This window comes from Notechis scutatus, chromosome 2, assembly GCF_049901735.1.
Source record: "Notechis scutatus isolate UNSWTSFEM ecotype Mainland chromosome 2, rNotScu1.2, whole genome shotgun sequence".
Lineage (NCBI taxonomy): Eukaryota > Metazoa > Chordata > Lepidosauria > Squamata > Elapidae > Notechis > Notechis scutatus.
In genome coordinates this window covers 227,685,840-227,706,576 of record NC_142010.1, presented here as the reverse complement: position 1 = coordinate 227,706,576, position 20,737 = coordinate 227,685,840, and the positions used below count along the sequence as shown (strand labels likewise).

The window sequence follows — 20,737 nt, the reverse complement described above, 5'->3', positions numbered from 1 at the left end:
TGAAGCCTTGACCGTTAAACTTAGAAAAACCATTTGCAATATTATGATTCTGCTATTGTGAAAGCATTTTCTGCCCCACTCCTAACATTTCAGTGAACCTCCATTTTTTATTTGTCTGATTTAGTTCAGCACATGGTCTAAATCTGTGAAATGCAATTGATCAGCATTTTCATTGGCTACTGTACTGCCATTAGACAAAAAAAAACAACGAGCTAATGTATGAAAGAATACTTTTTATTCCCTCATTTGATCTCTGTGTCATCCAATTATCTGTCAAGGTCATAAAAGATACTGGGGTTTTGGTTGTTCATTGATAGGTCATCGCTTTGGAAAACTATCCTAATTCGAGTTCCAGCATTTTCTGAGAAATTATGAAGTGGTGTCAGGATCAACATTCAGTTGTATAGCATAGGTATTTGGTCGATAATCATAAAACATTTCAGCAATACTGTGCAAACAATTAAATTGTACTGTTCATTATTTTTCCAAAGGAATCTGCATTAAATCCTCACAGCAATTTTATAAGGTAACTGAAACAGTGATTGATAAGATGAGGTCATCCAATAAACCTTGATATTGTATTGTAAATTGAGCCTGGGAATTGCACCACACTGAAAATCATTTTCCCATATAAACATGTGCCTTCAGATTAAAAGCATTTTAAAAGTTTCAAATTCAGTCAGCAATTGATATAATTCTCTCAGCATTTAAAATGACTGTGAGATTGTTTTCACAGATTTCTTTAAAAATATTCTAAATCTACTGTGGATCACATAATAACAAGAACAAAATAAATACAGATTAAGATATTGGCTCTGAAAGGTTAAATCTGTATCATATAGCTTAGCTGCTCAGTACAACTAATGCTGCTATGAAATACATTGCTCCAGTATGTTTATCCCAAAAGCATGAATGTTCTAAAATTGTCTGCTAGTTAGCAGATTCATTACACGAGCAGCTTTGAAGACACAGGCTGCATTCTAAATCTGGGAACAAAGCTACAAGGTAGAGAGAAAGAGAAGATGCTGCTGAGGCTGGAGCAAGCCAGTTTGAGCCGGCACAGTTTAGCTATGACAGAGAGTAGAGGAGGGCTGGGGGAAGGGCAGCCCTTGCTGGGAAAAATACATCATCGTTCAGTTCAGCAGCAGCAGCAGCAGCAGCAGCAGCCAGCTTCTGAAAAGGTTCACTGTTGGAGCCCTGTAGGATAGATTAGCTCCTCTGAGCATTGCTGGCTGGCATGATTTTTTTTCCAAGGTAGAAACAAGGTAGCAGCATCAGCATGCAAAGCACATTTTGAGTTTTTAAACGAAAACTCCTGGGGTTGGTTTTTGCTGTGTCATTTAGCTTCTGCTTCGTAGTGATGTAATACTTGTACATTGTCTTTAAGAGTATGGTTTCATACCCATCATCTCTTTAGAAGGCAGAATCAAGGACAAATTTTGCACTCAGACACAGTTGAAACATGTGGTGTTCCATTAATTTGGCTCACAATTTGCTCATGTTTAGGTTATTCTAGCAATTGAGAAATCTGTGTTTTGCTTCTTTTCCATGACAACAGATGAGCTATGCTATATGTTCTATATAAAGGTTTAGGATGAATTCAATCATGTAGTCATAATTTAGGACATGTTCCCTCTCTGGTTCCCAGCCAGTTTAAAGAATGTTTCTATAATTCCCCACATGCCATATTCAATTATTAAGCAAATTATAGCACCAAACATTTTTGTACTTAGTACATAGTACTCTAAAGGAGATTCATACGATTATTATCCAAACTTATGTCTAAAAAATCAATTTGCATTCAGATGGGATATTTTGGGCCTCTTTCAGGATTGGAAGTAGTTTATGAAAAAAAGTACACTGGATAGGAATAAGCTAGTTATTAATAATGAATCTAATTTATTACTTACTCTCATTAGTTATGCCCATCTGTATAGATAAGCAAGGCATACCACAGCCAGTAGTTACTCTTGTACAGTATTACTTACTAATTAATATAGATATGCACCAAGAATTTTCTCTACCCTGCAGTGTTGCACTGTTGAGTGCATTGTAGTAACACAGTCAAGAGGTGAATAAGGAGTGAGTGAAAATGAGTCAAGTGTCTCATTGCAGGAAAAGTCACAATTAGGACCCAGAATGGATACTAAATTCTAGGGCAAGCTGTCACCTGTATTTACTGTATTTACAAACCAGCTCTGCTTAGGGAAGTGCAACTCCATTCCGAACTAAAGTTGGTATCTTTTTAGAATATGCAAGCTTTCAAACCCAGAGCCACTCTGTCTGACTGCAATGGAGTCTCAGCCTGTTTCTGCCTATCAAAACCAAGTCTGAAGAAAACCAGGTGCCTGCTTTAACAAAAGCCTGCCACTTTTTGTCCTTTTTCCTTCATCACAAAGATAATATGCAAATTGGGCACTCCTGAAGCTCTGAAAGTTTCAGTTCTTCAGCATTACTTGGATAATACTTTCATGATAGAGATAATACTTTTAATTATCTTATCCTGATATTTTCAAACACTGTCATTAATTTTAGCATTAAATTGGTTTGTTAAATATGTTTCACCTTGAACTCTTAGAATTTTCAGCAGGGACATTAATTTTCAGTATAGTCTGTAGCAGAGCATTTTATCTAGTTTCTTTTGATTAACTTTTTGTATTGTAGAAGTTAACTTAAGTCCAAATTAGAGTTCAACATGGAATATAATCAGCATTCACTTTTGTCCTTTTGCACTTAATTCATTGTTTGCGGGAAAACAGGATTTGGAAAAGTCCCAAGGCCACATCAATCTGTTTCCTATACATATATGTACAGGAAACTACGCTGTGTTCATGTAGGGGAAAAAATCATGCAATCCCGGTACAATGACATATTACACATAACTTTGTGTTCATTTTGCTGGCTGGTTATAACATTGCAGTCAGGCATTTTTCAGCTAGAATCAAATGTACTATTTCTCTACTGCATCCTGATTGTTTGTTTCATAAACATTCACTATTTTACAGGAAGGGAAACTTCCCAAACAAAATCATCAGCAAATCATTCTAATATATGCAACAGAGCAGTATTTTTACACTGGAAAACCAATATTTTTGGATGCATCCATTGGAATGTTAAAAAAATATTGCTAGAAGCAATAACTTTTTTAATGTATCAGTATATAATATTTTATACCATTTTCTTAAATAAAATTGTTTTCACAAAGAAATCAGTATAAATGGGATCTCAATTGGATAATGTCTACAAGTGTAATACTTCTAAGGCAGTGGTGGCTAACCTTTTTGGGCTCCTGTGCTGAAAATTGTGCACATGTATGCTTGCATGCACGCACTCACATGCTAGCTTCCAGAAGGCAATGTGTGTGGCACCCCCTGCGCACCTGTGTGCGATCCCCCACATGCTGCCATTGGCCCCCTTACGTGGGCCCATTTGTATTTCCGGAAATACAGGAAGTGATGAACGGGCCTGTTTTTGGCCTCCAAAGACTGCAGAGTCTTCCCTCGAGCCCCTGGGAGGCCGAAAAAGGCCTCAAATGGTCTGAAAATCAGCTGGGAGGCACACACATGCACAGTGCAGGCAATTTTGGCTGAGGCTCGCGTGCCCGCACAAATGGCTCTACGTGCCACCTGTGGCACGCATGCCATAGGTTCGCCATCACGATTCTAAGGCATCTAAAACTGGGTTTTTTATTCTGAATTTGTTATACAAACTTTGTTTTCATGATTGTAAAATAGCAGAAAAAGTTTTTTTAGTCAAATTTGTAAAATATTAGATACTAATATAGCAGGCTGCAAAATCTGTATGATACATACAATGATATGTATATTAATGCACAATACGTATACAGATTTAAGATTTAGAAAATTATAACACACACAGATACAAATGTATTAAATCCAGTGCTATTGAGTTAAGGTAGAAAAGATATTTTCAGACTTGAAACCAGCCAACTAACCAAACCACGAACCATGGCTTTGAATGTTTTCAAAAGATTTCATGTTCGATTGATTGGTTGTTGATTTTTAGTTCTTGTGGCTTACAGGGATTTTTCAAATACTGGTATGCTTTAGTTGGCTTGCTCAGGCTTTTCTGAATGCTGTTGTGCATTGTTAATGTTGAACTTTCAAAACTAAATGCTAATTCACAGAGCTTGATGATATCCAGAAATGTTTTGTTTCTTTTGCTGTGGTGATGTTATTATAGCCCATCAGAAGTATTTTTGTTTTGTTTTGTTTATAGTAAAATAAAATAAAGCAAACAAATCCAGCAAGCAGCAGTAGCATATCTTCTTTTTGTTGGGTTTCAGCTTGTCAAGTAGACACTCTTAAAAGGGGGAAAAGTCTGGCAAAATGCTTGCTTTTGCTTAAACTTATATAAATTGACAAACTGGTAGCTCATAATAATGACTACCTCTCACCTATCTTGTAGAAAAAATGACCAAGGGAGCATTTACAATGATAATTAAAAATAGAAAACAATGGTTATTGTATTTTTCATATGGGCCCACAAAAAAACAAGCACATTGTTTTATGTGTACACCTACTAAAAGGTAAAGTTCCTCTTGCAGATATGTGCTAGTCGTTCCCGACTCTAGGGAACGGTGCTCATCTCTGTTTCAAAGCCGAAGTGCCAGCGCTGTCTGAAGACGTCTCTGTGGTCATGTGGCTGGCATGACTAAATTCCGAAGGTGCATGGAACACTGTTAACTTCCCACCAAAGGTGGTCCTATTTTTCTACTTGTATTTTTACTTGTGCTTTCAAACTGCCAGGTTGGCAGAAGCTGGGACAAATAATGGGAGCTCACCCCATTAGACAGCACAGGTATTTGAACTGCTGAACTGCCGACCTTTCGATCGACAAGCTCAACGTCTTAGCTACAAAGAAATATTTCAATTGCTATAATCCTGGAGACAAAAGCCAAAATGGGAATTATATGAAACTATCTTATGTGTCCTTCAAAAACACTAGGTAGCATGCATTTTTATATTATCTGCCATTCTTCTAATTTTATATTATAGGAAATCTCTTTGGTAAGTTCTTAGTAAAGAGGTAAATGGCATAATGAAACTGATTGTCCCAATCCTAGTCAATGTTCTTGACTTTCACTGGAGCTGTCATTTCCTTAACATCACCAAATAAAATAAGCAGCATGTCCAAGCAAAATGAGACCTACACCTCCTTGAGGCTATGCAATTCTTCCTAAATGGCATAAAAATAAAACCCCTTTCCATAGTTTTTGTGTATCAATATGGTACTTCCAACTTACAAATAGCAATACAAAACTACTCTGTTGAAATAAATAATAACTTTCATATTCCCCACTTACATTAAACCTATCTCTTTGTTCCACACATGGTCAAATTATATTAAAAAGACTATCCTATAGTTCAACTCCATTGATTTTGCTGCTGTTTCTTCACCTGAATTGCATATGGGACTGTTCCATTAGCAGTCATTTAATAGGTGGTATGTGGGTGGACAGATTTGGTATCAATGTTAGCTTTTTGCTTAAGGTTACTCACAGCTTGACATAAATAATTACTTTTGGAAGAAAAAGTGGCAAACCTCCTCATGGTGTGTTAAAATCCTAAAAGCTTCCCTCATGCTGACTAGAAAGCAACATAAAAACAAATCTCACACAATTCATTACAATGCCTTTAGCAGTTCAGCATCAAGTATACATAAACCATGAGAAAACTAGACCTTAAATATAGTTGCTTCATTGTTATTGTGACTGAAGATCTTGCTGGCTTGTTATTAAGTTCTCATCTTGTACATCATCTTGTGTTCATTTGATCATTCAGGGACAAAGGAGTCTATTTTCAATTTACTTAAGAATTGATGCAATGCTGGATGGATTCTTATTGATTAAACAATAATGCTGCAAGTCTAACATTAACCTCTGTTTAGAAAATTGTTTTTATGTGGCCAAAGTCAAATGGCTCCTAAACTATTGATGTATATAATTAATTTTAAAAATCTGATATGAATTGAACAAATATACTTCTAATGCTGATGTGAATAAATATGATTTCAGTAAGAATAGACTTAGAATCTGGTTGCAATCTATAATAGCAATAGCACTCAGACTTCTATACCGCTTTACAGTGCTTTACAGCCCTCTCTAAGCTGTTTACAGAGTCGGCATATTGGTCCCAACAATTTTGGTTCTCATTTTACCTACTTCGGAAGGGTGGAAGGCTGAGTCAAACTTGAGCCTGGTGAGATTTGAACTGCCAAATTGCAGGCAGCCAGCAGTCAGCAGAAGTAGCCTGCAGTACTGCACTCTAACCACTGTACCACCGTGACTCATAGATATAAGTAGTATGATGCAGGTGGAAGAAAGATTTGGTGAAGAAAAGAAAATGAAAGGGATCTGATAAGTCTTTTTCAACCACACTAGCCAGAATTATGTTGTAGCTATTCAAAGACTATAAGGGAATTTAGTGATAGAACAATCTGTTTTCATTACCATATTCTCTATGACAGCCCTTTCATTTAAAGGTGAATTATTAGAATTAAACATTTAAGGTTGTAGTCATTGTGTGTAATCCAAATTACATTTACCAGTGTATAAGCTCTCCAGAGCTTAATAAAATAATTTTTGTAGAGAAACATATAGAAGAGAACTGCCTATTTTTTGGTAGTTATTTCCTGGCACCTCAGTCTCTGAAAATGGATGCAACATTTTTAACCCAGTTAAATCAAAAACATTCTACTAGCAATCATATATGCTACATGTTATTTTAGCTACATGTTATTTTCTTTTTTTTTCGTACTCCTAACCTAAAAGCAGAGTCTGTTGAGTCCCTGTGACTCACTGCACTTTCCCTGTTTGCTCTTTTTCCATAGAAACACCATTGTGCTAGGCACTACATTTTGCATGTTCCTTCTTGACTTCTTGAAATTTGAATCAAATATCTTAAAGAAAGAAAGCATGTATTACATAGAGTTATTTGACTATCTGATTACTCTGTCAGCATTTTTAAAGGAGAACAGCAAATTTTGAATTCTAAGTTTGGCTTTGTGTTATTCATCTTAATTGTTGTTTACAGCCAAATTGTCGGTAAGTATGAGTATAAACAGTGTGTTCAGTACTTCACATCTAACTGCAAAAACATCTTTATTGCCAACAAAGAACAGAAAGGACACAGCATTCTAACACACTATCTAAACAACTGTTCTTTTAACAAACTGGAAAATGTCAAGAGTTATAGAAGACATATACAGTCCATTGTCTTTGCTGCTGCTGCTACTTTTTAAGTTGTGAAAGAAGGTCTGGGAAAAATACCATCATTTTTACAGTTTCTAACCAAGCAGTAAAATGATCAAACTCCTTAGTGTTTCTTTTTAGTTAATTTTACTGCATTGTAAAATGTAACCTATATCTTATATTATGAGTATAGGGATATTTATGCAGAATTAACTAGAGATTTTTTAACACTATGATGATTTAGGGGAATTAAACCTTTAAAGTTAAGAAAAAATTGATATCAATATTAACTATGCTTTCTGGAATGTCAGTTAATAAACATAAGGTCACTTCCATTGTATACCTAGAGCTGAGTCAAAACTGAAAAACAGCTGCAAGTGTGTTGAAAGGTTTTATATAATAAAGATTTCTATTTTAAGCTTAAAATTATCAAACTCTTTTATGACTATAGTACTTAAGTCTTGTAAGGTTATGTTGGTTTGCTAAGAAATATTCCTATGGTTACTAATTTCTGCATCTATCCTTGCTAAATCATTGGGAGAGGGGTTCCCTCTAGTTTTCTTATTTTTTGCAATATATTGTAGGAAAGGCTATTTTGAAAGTTATTTTTCTGGGAGAAGGTGTTATTTTCCTTAGACACGTGAAAATAAATATACTTGCACATCAAATCTTCCCAAATTGTTAAGTTCACATATTTCAAAATAATATGTTTGAAATTCTATCATGCATATATAAATATATGTACGTGTTCGAAACTTGTAGAATAGAAATTGGGGGACAGTGGGGAAGAAAGAAAAAAGAAAAAAAATGAAATAAACTTCCTCCTGTTGTTTTCACCTTAAGATAAGAACAGTCTGCATTTATTTTCCTCAAGTTGAAACTTTGCAATGTACATATTGTACATTTATAGGCACAAACATTAATATCCTTATCTAACTGGAATTATCTGGAAGTCATATTGTTTGATTTCAATGAAGTGTTTAAGTTTTTTTTTTAAAAGGTGTGAAAGTATTTTGATGGTTTGCAGACCATTTCCACTGAGAGAATCTTGTTCGATTCTGATAGTATAATTAGTATTTCCTCTCTTCTAATTCACTTGTTGTTGTTAGTCGGGAAGTCATGTCCAAACCATTGCGACCTTCATGGACAACATTCCTCCAGGCCTTCCTGTCCTCTACCATCCCCGGAGTCCATTTAAGCTCATGCCGACTGCTTCAGTGACTCCATCCAGCCACCTCATTCTCTGCTGTCCCCTTGTCCTTTTGCCCTCAATCATTCCCAGCATTAGGCTCTTCTCTAGTGAGTCCTTCCTTTTCATTAGGTGGCCAAAGTATTTGAGTTTCATCTTCAAGATCTGGCCTTCTAGAGAGCAGTCAGGGTTGATCTCTAAGACTGACTGATTTGATCGCCTTGCAGTCCAAGAGATTCACAGGAGTCTTCTTCAGCACCATTGTTCAAAGGCCTCAATTCTTTGGTGCTTTACCTTCCTTATGGTCCAACCTTCACAGTATACATTGCAACTGGGAAAACCAAAGCCTTGACTATACGAACTTTTGTTGGCAGGGTGATGTCTCTGTTTTTAGTATGCTGTCTAGATTTGCCATAGCTTTCCTCCCCAGGAACAAGCGTCTTTTAATTTCTTGGCTGTAGTCTCCATCTGCAGTGATCTTGGAGCCCAGGAAAATAAAATTTGTTACTACCTCGATTTCTTCCCCATCTATTTGCCAGGAATTGAGAGGGCCAGATGCCATGATCTTAGTTTTCTTAATGTTGAGTTTCAAGCCAACTTTTGCACTCTCCTCCTTCACCCGATCAAAAGGCTCTTTAGTTCCTCTTCACTTTCTGCCATTAGAGTAGTATTATTTGCATATCTGAGGTTATTGATATTTCTCCCAGCAATCTTAATTCCAATTTGTGATTCATCCAGACCCACCTTTCTCATTATGTACTCTGCATATAAGTTAAATAGGCAGGGTGACAGTATACAGCAGTGGTTCCCAAACTTTTTCGGTCCACTGCCCCCTTGGTGCTACAAACTCATCCTCGGTGCCCCCCACCCAGGGGTGGGATTCAAATTTTTGTGGGTGTGGCCTAATTTGAGGGTGTGGTTTGCTGAGAAAGAGAGGAAGAAAATAAAGAGAAAAGGGAAAGAAGGAAAAAGGGACAAAGAAAGGGGTGGATGGAAGGAAAGGACAGAAAGAAAAAGAAATAAAGAAGGAGGGAGGGAGGGAAGAAAAAGATAATGAGATATCTATTCTAGTCCAATCACCTGCTCCAGCAGGGTTAGAAGGGAGTGTGTGTGTGTGTGTGTGTGTTCTCCTTGTAATTTACCAGTACATTTTGGTTTTGCCTTCTTCAGAATTGGAACTGTAATACATTGGGGGAAAGTAATTTTTAGGGTGGCGATCTGGTCCAATGGATCCTGTTTAAAGCCTCAACAAAATGTGAGAGCTTACTGATAGTCTTGACCATGTTTCGTCCACAAAATCTTTAATACAAGCCCAAGAGGTTTCAATGTGCTGGCAAAGATGTTTCAATGTGGAAAAGGGCCTCAGTCTAAAGTAGGCCTCATTCAATCTGATGCATCAGGTCTCTCTCTTTCTCTCTCTCTCTCTCTCCCTCCCTCCCTCCTTCCCTCCCTCCCTCTCAGACTGGCTTTGCTCTACTTTCCCGATATGCCTGCGGGGCCAGCGCTTCGAACATGGGTGGATGGATGGATGGATGGATCAATGAAGAGAGAGAGAGAGAGAGAGAGAGAGAGACAGGCAGGCAGGTAGGCAGGCAGGCAGGCAGGCAGGCAAACAGACAGACTTGTTGGATGGATGGATGGTTGGATGGACGGATGGACAGAGAGACAGAATGCTACAGCGGCAGCTCTTTGGGAAAGCGGTGGCAGTGACTTTTGCCAACGTGCTGCCGCATTCGAGGCACCGGTTCTGGAGCATTACTACAGTCAATGGGTGAACCTGCAGGGCCAGCACCTTGAATGCCCCCCTGCCACCTCTTAGCATCCCCAAGGGGGCCGGCAGAGGGGGGCTAAGAGGTGGCAGGCAGGTGTTCAAGGCGCCGGCCGGCCCTGCAATTTCACCCATTGACTAGCACTGCTCCGGAACCTGCACCTCCAATGCGGAAGCGGTAGCATGTTACATGCCACCACAGCTGTGTTCGATGCGCTGCCCCCTTGCCGCCTCTTAGCGCCCTTCTGCTGCCCCCTTGGGGATGCTAAGAGGTGGCAGGGGGCAGCGCCTCAAACGCCCCCCTGCCGCCTCTTAGTGCCCCTCTGCCAGCCCCCTTGGGGACACTAAGAGGTGGCAGGGGGATGGTGCATTGAACGCTGCCGCCGCGGCACATAACTTGCCACCGCTTCCGCATTGGAGGCATCGGCTCCGGACCGGTGCTACAGTCAATGAGTGAACCTGCAGGACCGGCGACTCGAAAGCCCCCCTGCCACCTCTTAGCATCCCCAAGGGGGCCAGCAGAGGGGCGCTAAGAGGTGGCAGGGGGACAGTGCATCAAATGCGGCTGTGGCGGCACGTAACGTGCCACCGCTTCCGCATTGGAGGCGCCAGCTCTGGAGTGGTGCTACAGTCATTGAGTGAATCTGCATGGCCAGCGCCTCGAACACCCCCCTGCCGCCTCTTAGTGCCCTTGCCTCTTAGCACCCCCCTAAGGCATCCCACCGCCCCCCGGGGGCGATACCGCCCACTTTGGGAACCACTGGTATACAGCCTTGCTGAACTCCTTTCTCAATTTTGAACCAATCAATGATTCCATGTCCCATTCTCACTGTTACTTCTTAACCTGTATATAGGTTTCTCAAGAGACAAATAAGATGGTCTGGTACTCCCATCTTTTTAAGAACTTGCCACAGTTTGTTGTGATCCACACAATGAAGCAGAAGTAGATGTTTTTCTGGAACTCCCTAGCTTTCTCCATTGCAATTTGATCTCTAGTTCCTCTGCCTCTTCGAAATCCTGCCTATACTTCTGGTAGTTCTTGGTCCACATACTGCTGGAGCCTAGCTTGTAGGATTTTGAGCATAACTTTGCTAGCATGTGAAATGAGTGCAATGGTGCAGTAGTTTGAACATTCTTTGGCATTGCCCTTCTTTGGAATTGGAATGTAAACTGGCCTTTTCCAATTCTGTGGCCAATGTTGAGTTTTCCAAATTTGCTGGCATATTGAGTGTAGCACTTTTACTGCATCATCTTTTAAGATTTTGAATAGCTCAGCTGGAATACTGTCACCTCCACTACTTTTGTTGTTCCTCAGACTTCCTAAGGCCCATTTGACTTCACATTCCAGGATATCTGGCTCGAGGTCAGTGACCATCCCATTGTGGTTATCATGGACGTTAAGCTCATTCTTGTATAGTTCTTCTGTGTAATTTTGCCACCTCTTCTTAATCTCTTCTGCCTCTGTTAGGTCCCTGCCATTTTGGTCCTTTATCATGCCCATCTTTGCCTGAAACCTTCCTTTCATATCTCCAATTTTCTTGAAAAGATCTCTGGTCCTACCTATTCTATTTTCTTCTGTTTCTTTGCACTGTTCATTTAAGAAGGCATTCTTATCTCTTCTAGCTATTCTCTGGAATTCTGCATTCAATTGGGTGTCTTTCTCCTTTACCTTTCACTTCCCTTCTTTCCTCAGCTATTTGTAAAACTTCCTCAGATAGCCATTTTGCTTTCTTGCATTGCTTTTTTTTTGGGATGGTTTTAGTTGCTATAATGTTGTATAATGTTGCAAACTTCCATCCATAGTTCTTCAGGCACTCTGTCTATCAGATCCAATTCCTTAAATCCATTTGTCACCTCTACTGTATATTCATCAGGGATATGATTTAGTTCATACCTGAGTGGCCTAGTGCTTTTCCTCTTCAATTTAAGCCTAAATTTTGCAACAAGAAGCTCATGATCTGAGCCACAATCAGCTCCTGGTCTTGTTTTACTGATTGGCTGCAGAGCACATAGTCAATCTGATTTCTGTGCTGACCGTCTGGTGATGTCCATGTGTAGAGTCATCTCTTGGGTTGTTGGAAAAGTGTGCTTGCTATGACCATCATATTTCTCTTGACAAAATTCTGTCAGACTGTGCCCTGTTTCATTTTGTACTCCAAGGCCAAACTTGCCTGTTATTCCACTTATCTTTTGGCTTCCTACTTTAGCATTCCAATTCCCCATGATGATAAGGACATCATTTTTTTGGTGTTAATTCTAGAAGGTGTTGTACGGCTTCATAAAACCAGCCAACTTCAGCCTCTTCAGCACCAGTGGTTGGGGAATAGACTTGGACTACTGTGATGTTGAATGGTTTGCCTTGGATTCAAACAGATCATTCTGTCATTTTGTGGATTGTATCCCAGTACGGTAGAACCTCTGGTCATGAATGCTTCTGACCACAACCAAATTGAGTTCTGACCAAAAAATTCACAACTTTTTTTCATGGCCAATTTTTTCTGTAAGCGCCAAATTTCCAAAATTAGGTTTGGGTCATGACCAAATCGGGTTGCAACAAAGTTGTGGAACAAATTATGGTCATGACCAGAGGCTCTACTGTACTGCTTTTCCTACTCTTTTATTGACTATGAAGGCTACTACATTTCTTATGAAGGATTCTTGCCCGCAGTAGTATACCTGATGGTCATCTGAATTAAATTCACCCATTCCTGTCCATTTTAGTTAGCTGATTCCTAAGATGTTGGTGTTCAGTCTTGTCATCTCTTGTTTGACTACATCCAGCTTGCCTTGATTCATGGATCTTACATTCCAGGTTCCAGGTTACATTCCAGGTATGGAGTATAGTTCTTTACAGCATTGGACTTTCCTTTCACCACCAGATACATCCACAGCTGAGTGTCCTTTCGGCTTTGACCCAGTCACTTCATTCTTTCTGGCACTATTAGTTCTAGTCCTCTGCTCTTCCCCAGGACTTTTGTGGCCTGCTAGCAGCTGTCAGAGCTGTCAGAAGAGTCAGACAGTAGTGAGGAGGTTGTGCCATTCCTGGAGGCTGAGGAAGACTCAGATGAGGGCTCTACATCAGAGGCAGAGATGGGGCCAGGGCAGGCTGGCAGTCATCATCTGCCTTCAGGTTCAAACAGCAATGAGGTGGGGAAGGTTCCCAGTCTGCGCATGCTCAGAGCTGCCAAAAGAAAGGCACAATTAAGAACTCAGGGTCGACGTGGGACTAAGGCCACAGTTGGATGATGAATGGTTCTTCTCACCAGAATTAAAACAGAAGCAAAGGGGGAGGGGTCTTTTGCAGATAACAGATAATCAAAGTTGGAAGGGACCTTGTAGGTCATCTAGTCCAACCCCCTGCCCAAGCAGAAGAACTTACACCATTTCTGACAAATGGCAGTCCAATCTCTCCTTGAAAGTCTCAAGTGATGGCGCTCCCACAACTTCCAAGGGCAAGGTGTTCCATTGATTGATTGTTCTCACTGTCAGAAAGTTTCTCCTTATTTCCAGGTTAAATCTCTCCTTGTTCAGTTTCCATCCATTATTCCTTGTCTGGCCTACAGGCGCTTTAGAAAATAGCTTGACCCCTTCCTCTCTGTGGCAGCCCCTCAAATATTGGAAGACTGCTATCATGTCTCCCCTGGTCCTTCTCTTTACTAGACTAGCCAAGGCCAGTTCTTGTAACTGTTCTTCGTATGTTTTAGTCTCCAGTCCCCAATCATCCTGGTTGCTCTTCTCTCTACTTTTTCTAGAGTCTCAACATCTTTTTTATAATGTGGTGACCAAAACTGGATGCAGTACTCTAGGTGTGGTCTTACTAAAGCTTTATAGAGTTGTATTAGTACCTCATTTGATCTTGATTGTATCCCTCTGTTAATACAGTTTAGGATTGAATTAGTTTTTTTGGCTACTGCTGCACACTGCTGGCTCATATTTAGCTGGTTGTCCACTAAGACTCCAAGATCCCTCTCACAGTTACTGCTTTTGAGCCTGGTTTCACCCAGTCTATATGTGTACTTTTGGTTTTTCTTGCCTAAGTGTAGGACTTTACTTTTCTCTACATTGAATTTCATTTTTGTTGTTGAGCATGGGTTTAATGACGGAGACCAGACTGTTGAACTTCAGCTCTTTATTCACAAGCATAACAGAGACCAAACTAGCAGTCACTCTAGAGTAGCTGCTATCCGGATAACCAATGAGCCTTGCGCGCCAACAGCCAATCTTCTCGAATGAACCAATTAACTTGCCATTATATGGTGATCCTGCTTGCAAATGATCTTTATTAAATACATTTCTTTATTCCAGTGTTCTAGTCTATCAAGATCCATCTGGATCTTGAGCCTATCTTCTTGGGTGTTATCATTCCTGCTTAGTATCATCTGCAAATTTGGTAAGTTCCCCTTCTATTCCCTCATCTAAGTCATTAATGAAACAACATGCTTGTTCGTTTATTTGTTGATTCCAGCCTCGTGAAGATTTGTCTGTATAACCCAGCCCTTTCCTGCTAGCACTGAGTATGGAACTATTTACCGGGCAGCATTCCAGGATTGATAAAGGTCTGAGCTAATTAGTATACCTTTGCAAGACTGTTTGCCAAGCTGTTGGCTGATTGTGAATAAAATAAATTCACATTAATGTAATAAAAGAGGTTTTTGCCCAGACTCAGAATTGACTTACTGCTTTTTGGAGAGGCCTGGGACAGAACAAATAGCATATTGAACACCTTTTGACCTGAGGGGCTCATCTTCCAGCATCATATCTTTTTGCCTTTTGGTACTGTCTATTGAGTTTTCATGGCAAAGATATTGGAGTGGGTTGCCATTTCCTTCTCCAGTGGATCACGTTTTGTTGGAGCTCTCTGCTATGACCTGTCTGTCGTGGGTGGCCCTGCACAGCATAGCTCATAGCTTCATTGACCTATGCAAGCCCCTTCACCACGACAAGGCAATGATCTATGAAGGAGCTTCTAATTCATAATATGTCCTAAAGGATACTGACTAAAGGAAAATGACTTTCAAATCATAGTTTAAATCAGGGTATTTAATGTCTGTGCCTATGTGTATGTATGTTAGTTGACTTGACTTACAATGACAACATGATGGAAATAAATATAGTCTGCAGTTATCCTTATCTTGTCATGCCTACCTTTATTAATGAAATGGGTTTATTATCACAGTAATGGCTAGATGACCATATAAATTGGTAGTATGGAAATCCTGTATTATCATGCATGAATGGATAAATTACATATGCACCAAAAGGTTTGCATTTCCTGTTCATTTTATTCTGAAAGTTTATATATCAATTTATAGCCAGATGATTTGCAAGCCAGCTGAATAACTGGAACAATAAGGCCCTGTGCCCAAATCATCTATAGCCCAGCAGCCTATGCTTTCTGGATAGTGGATCAAACCAGGGCATGTTCCCCTTCAGTTCTAAAATTGCAGAATAACTAGTCTTGCCAGTTTTTTGTTTTTGTGTGTTTGTCTGCATGTCATATTCTGGTAGCAAAGGAGAAAAGCACTTCCTTCTGTGGCAATCTATGATACCAGATTACTTAATCCTTCCATAAACTTCTATGGAGAAAATAACCCCTTAGGGTACAGAAATACTTTCCCATTTCTGAGGGCTATGGCCAATTGCCTGACAGAATGTTAACATTCTGGATAGAGCAACTTTTTTATGGCTGAGATACGCAAAACAGAATCAAATCCAAATCAAATCATCTATTTGGGGAGCAATTTTAGCCTGTGTTTTTATAAGTGGAAAAAATGAAGAAGCATTTCATTAGCCCTAATAATATGTTTGATTACAGAACAAATTTTTTAAATAATTATCAACCATACAAACTGTTCTTGAAAAATTATTTAGATCATTAAACTAAGAAGATACTGTAAAAGGGTTTGAAGTCATTATTATACGTAGCTCTGGAACAGAATAGGCATTATTATTGTTGTTGTTATTGTTATCATCGTTTGTTGCAGTAAGCCAGATGTTCAGATTGGATTTGGCATTTTTGTCTACCTATCGAGTCCTTTCCAAGGGCCTGGGATAGGCAGATCTGGATGTTTTATGGTATTACAGATATTGTCCCAGGATGAAAGCCATCCTGAGTAAAGCCACCTTTTACAATTGACTGATGGCAAATTTGTCAATGATAATGGTAGTCAAGTGGTGCTCCATTTGTTTTGGGATTGCACCCAAGGCCCCTACTACTATTGGTACTATCTTGCTTGCTTCTGCTGTAGTCATTCTATTTCTATTTTTAGATATTTGTATTTTATTATCTTCTCCAGTTCTTCCTCTTCTATTCTGCTGTTTCTAACTACACCCATCATCTAGATTTTTTTGCCTTTCTTATCACCGCTGTTATGTTTCTTATATGTTTTTGGTATAAGCAACAGAAATGATTAATATGAGGTTTGGTCAAAATACATTTTAAGAATGTATTTTTTATTATTAGAGAGTGACACAAATTAGTGACACTGCTGCTATATTTGAAGCTGTTAACAGAAACAGAAGCATTAAGGGGGTTCTGTTTTAATAAGCCAAATTCATGAAGTACAATAGAAATTCATATGCTCTATGTTCCAAAACCAACATTAATCACAGTATGGTGTGCACATGCTATTTCTATTTTGTTAGTAAAATTTTATTTTAACTCTAAATAATAAAAATGAAATGAAAGCAATGAAGATAGATCTGCAGTGTCTGAAAGTGTCTAATTCACCAGTATTTTCTCCTTGACTAATTTAGTTGTTTGCTTATTTTAATTTCCTACTATCTTCAAAGACTTCAGAAAATTTTACAGTGACGAGCACAAAATACAAGATGGGAAATAAAAGAATATCACATTGTCTCTATTCAAGAAACCCATCTACTGAAAGCTGAGAATGTCTCTACTGGAAACTTAGGGATATGCTGCCAATCAGAAGAGATATTTGAGATCCAATATGGCACATATCTATCTTCCATTGTATAAATAAGTGCTCCATATGTGGTAGAAATTCAGAATTGCAAGAAGGCTGTATAATGAATGTTATCTCAAAGAAAGTAGATAGGGCAGCTTTTACTCTATTTTACATAATTAGACAAATTAGGAAAGGAATAATTTATAACAGGAGATAATGCTCCAGATTAACAGAATCTGAATTACTATTTTAGATAGGAGCAAGATTTCAATTTTAAATTCCCAGATTTGGATTATTAATTTCAAGGCTTCAAAATGCTCTTTAGGATTTCAGATTTCAACTTTTCCTTTCATTTATACTTTTAATTCAACTCAAAAAGGAGGGAAAATACTTCTTCCATAGTAAAGTAGTAACTTTACGAAGTAAAGTACAAAGTGAAATCTGGTCCAGTTCCAAGCTGGGAGAAAGACCCTGGAAATAAAATGGAGGCAGGCTGCAAGAAAGGAAATCTCTGTTTATTTTGAAGCCAAAAACTAATGACAGCAGTTTCTGGGGTAGCTGACAAAATGGGGTTGAGAGAAGGTGGGCTTTTATACTTCCTTTGGGACTTTGTGATTGAGATGCCTATTTCTGTGCAAGAATATGTCCTTCAATATTGTAATGGCTGTTGCCAGATTCCTATGGGGTCATATAGGGGTCATGGCTGGCTCTAAAGGCAAAAGGGGAGGTGCAAATCCTAGATGTCTGTCTGAACTAATCTTGCCAACTTTGGCTTCTTGCCTATTGTGTTGCTTATTAGGAGTGTCTGTGCTTATGAATAGATTGGCCTCATTAAATCTCCATTCCTAAAGACCAGCCTCTTCAAGCTTCTGCTTGAGGCTGTTTTGCTATGGCAGGAAGACTGGGAGGGGGAGGGGTGCTCCTTGCCTGCCTTCATTCTCATGGTCCTGGTTCAGAAAGCTTGGGAGCAAGATTCAGCATGGGTGAGCATGCACCAGGTGTTGAAGATGGGGACTGGGGATGGCATGAGCAGATCAAGCAGAGCTGAGACCTTGTCAGACCTTAGTTCTTCTCTTCCTGGACAACTGCTTATGTGTGTACGCCTAAAATAATTTGCAGATCATAGATCATAGAATAGCAGAGTTGGAAGGGACCTTGGAGGCCATCTAGTCCAACCCCCTGCTCGAATATTAGCCTCTACCTAGGATCAAACTGACAGCTTCCTGGGGCTGACAGCTCCACAGAGGGTCACTTCTACAGCTTAAAAAACCCTGATTTAAGTTTCTATTGAGTAACACATTGCTTTTTGAACTGTTTCACTTAATAGATGCTGTCAAGATCCTTTACTGAGAGTTACTGAACATGGATAATCTAGCAGTCATGTATTTCCATAAATCATTCAGGCCAAAATGCAGTAAAATATTTAGTTCAAGAAAAATGTTTAAAGTGTGGTATGTGCATATTCAAAATAGTATGGTGGGATGCTTAACTAATACATAAAATATTATGAAAATTGTGAATCTGATATCTTCCTTATCATTGTGAATACATTTTTAAATTAATGTCACTATAATTCTTTTCTAGATATCATTTCTGGCTTCAGCTTACACAAGTCAGCAGCTCTCTGAAGAAAGTTGCTCTGCTTTGGGTTCAGTTACCCACTATCTCTACCTTTGTCAATTCAGTTGGATGCTTATTCAGGTTAGTAAAAATTCTGTTTTTTAGTGCAGAGTTTTGGATCTGATTCCAGGCGATGTTCAGGCAATGAACAAAGGGCTTCTCAGCAGTTCCTATATGGGCTGAGCTTTTTCCTGGCTCAGGATGTGGCTCAGGACGTGGGTGCTGTCCTTTTGCTTTTGACTAGCATTAATTTAGCACATATTTATATTTAGGGGGGGGGGATATATTTTTTTCTACAAAAAGAAACATAAATGTTTCTCCTTCTCCCTCCTCCTTCCTCATCCTCCTTCCTCTCTTCTTTATATCACACCTTTTTTTTTTTTACAACTGAAAGTGCCATATATAATGTTCCTCCTTCTTATTTTCACTGCTACAGCAAACCTGGGAGAGTGAGAGTGACTGGCTCAAAGTCATCCAGCTGCTTTTTATTCCTTAAGGGAGAACTAGAGCTCACAGTCTTGTGGTTTTTAGTTCAGAAGCTTAACCAATATACCAAACTGTCTGTTGCCTGTAAACAGTGATGACACCTACTGTAATCACAGTGTTTATTTCTTATTAACTTGCATTAAATTGTTGCTGCTTCCTTACCTCAAATGCATATTTTCCTCATATTTTCATTGCTGTTATAAAAATATAGAAGGCTCTTTTCTTTGTAAAGGAATACCTGGCAGATACGAAGAATTGCCCATGCTGTATCTACTGCACTCTTTCGCTCTCAGTACTGGACATTTCTAGAGAAACACATTCTGCCTTCTGTATCCTCAATTTCCATATTGTTCTCAAGGAAATGCTGAATTTCTCTATCTGACAACCAGAGGTCAACTTGAAAGAATATTTCCATTAAAACTCCCTGTAACTAATGCTATCTATAATACTTTCCAATGTTATTTGATGCTTTATTCCAGTTCTCCAATTAGCTTACGTAGTGGATTAATTTTTCTTTAAGCTATTAAAAAAGCTAAAGCTCAAATCTTTGGGAACTGATATATGTAAATATGTGGTAAATAGAGATAAAATATATTGTAGTATGCTTAATGTATGTAACACTTCATACAACAAAATTGATTAGTCAACATCATATATTTTGTACCCAAGTCATAATAAAATAACCACATGCTTTGTATTTTGTAAATAGGCATAGATCCTTGCAATTCTGGATCTACTTTTGCTCTTTCTTTTAAAAAGTAAGGAGAATGCAAATTACTAAACAATTCTAAAAGGGCTCTATTGGAATCTTCTAGGATTACTACTATTTGATAGTACTTCTGTACTGAGCCTTGGTATCCAGTCTTGAGAATTGATTGTATCTAGTTTACCCATGGTCTTATGCCTCATAAAAGCTATTCTGCTCTGTAATGGAGAGGATGCTAATTACATTCCAGCTTCAAGGGTTGACTGCCATCCAGTTGTTTTTTCAAGTCTTCTTCACTATGGACTGTAATTTGTAATTGGTCTATCTGAACTTGTAAGTGCAGCTTCCTCTTAATTATGTTGAAGTTACTAGCTGTTTCTCAGTTAGTGAGGTTGCAAGTCTTCTGTCCATCCATGCTTTCTGCATACCTTTCATTTATTCCCTCTCATTAAGTCTGTTCTTGTAGTAGTATTCCATCAGTCCTAGCTTCTCTTGTCTTATCCATGAATAATTTGTTTCAGTTGTCCAATTATTATCAGATTGTCCTGGTTCCTCAATATCTGATCTGGACTTTGTTAAACCTGGTGACATCTGAATCATATGACTCTCCTGGTTCACATCACTCTCATATTTTGAGGTAGGCAGGTGAAGCATTAGAGGGTCTTTATCCTAGAACCCCTACTGGTAAGGTAGGTACTATCCAGGATTTGAACCCAGGTCTCCTGTATCAAAGATGGCATTCCAGTCACTATGCAATTCAGTCACTATACTCTCTCTCATATACAGTATATATAGCTTCAAATAAAGTGCAAGTTATTTCTGATTTACTCAACACACTAGAAAT

At 38.9% G+C, this 20,737-nt stretch overlaps 1 protein-coding gene across 3 annotated transcripts in view; it reads left to right on the top strand.

Moving 5' to 3' along the window:
* The window catches only part of ADGRV1 (adhesion G protein-coupled receptor V1), a 258,922-nt gene that overhangs the window by 175,611 nt on the left and 62,574 nt on the right, over positions 1-20,737 (top strand). For all 3 annotated transcript variants that reach the window (XM_087958193.1, XM_087958191.1, XM_087958192.1), the window contains one exon: positions 18,666-18,782. In XM_087958193.1, coding sequence (XP_087814319.1) covers positions 18,666-18,782 — 117 coding nt within the window. The remainder of the gene's footprint in view (positions 1-18,665; positions 18,783-20,737) is intronic.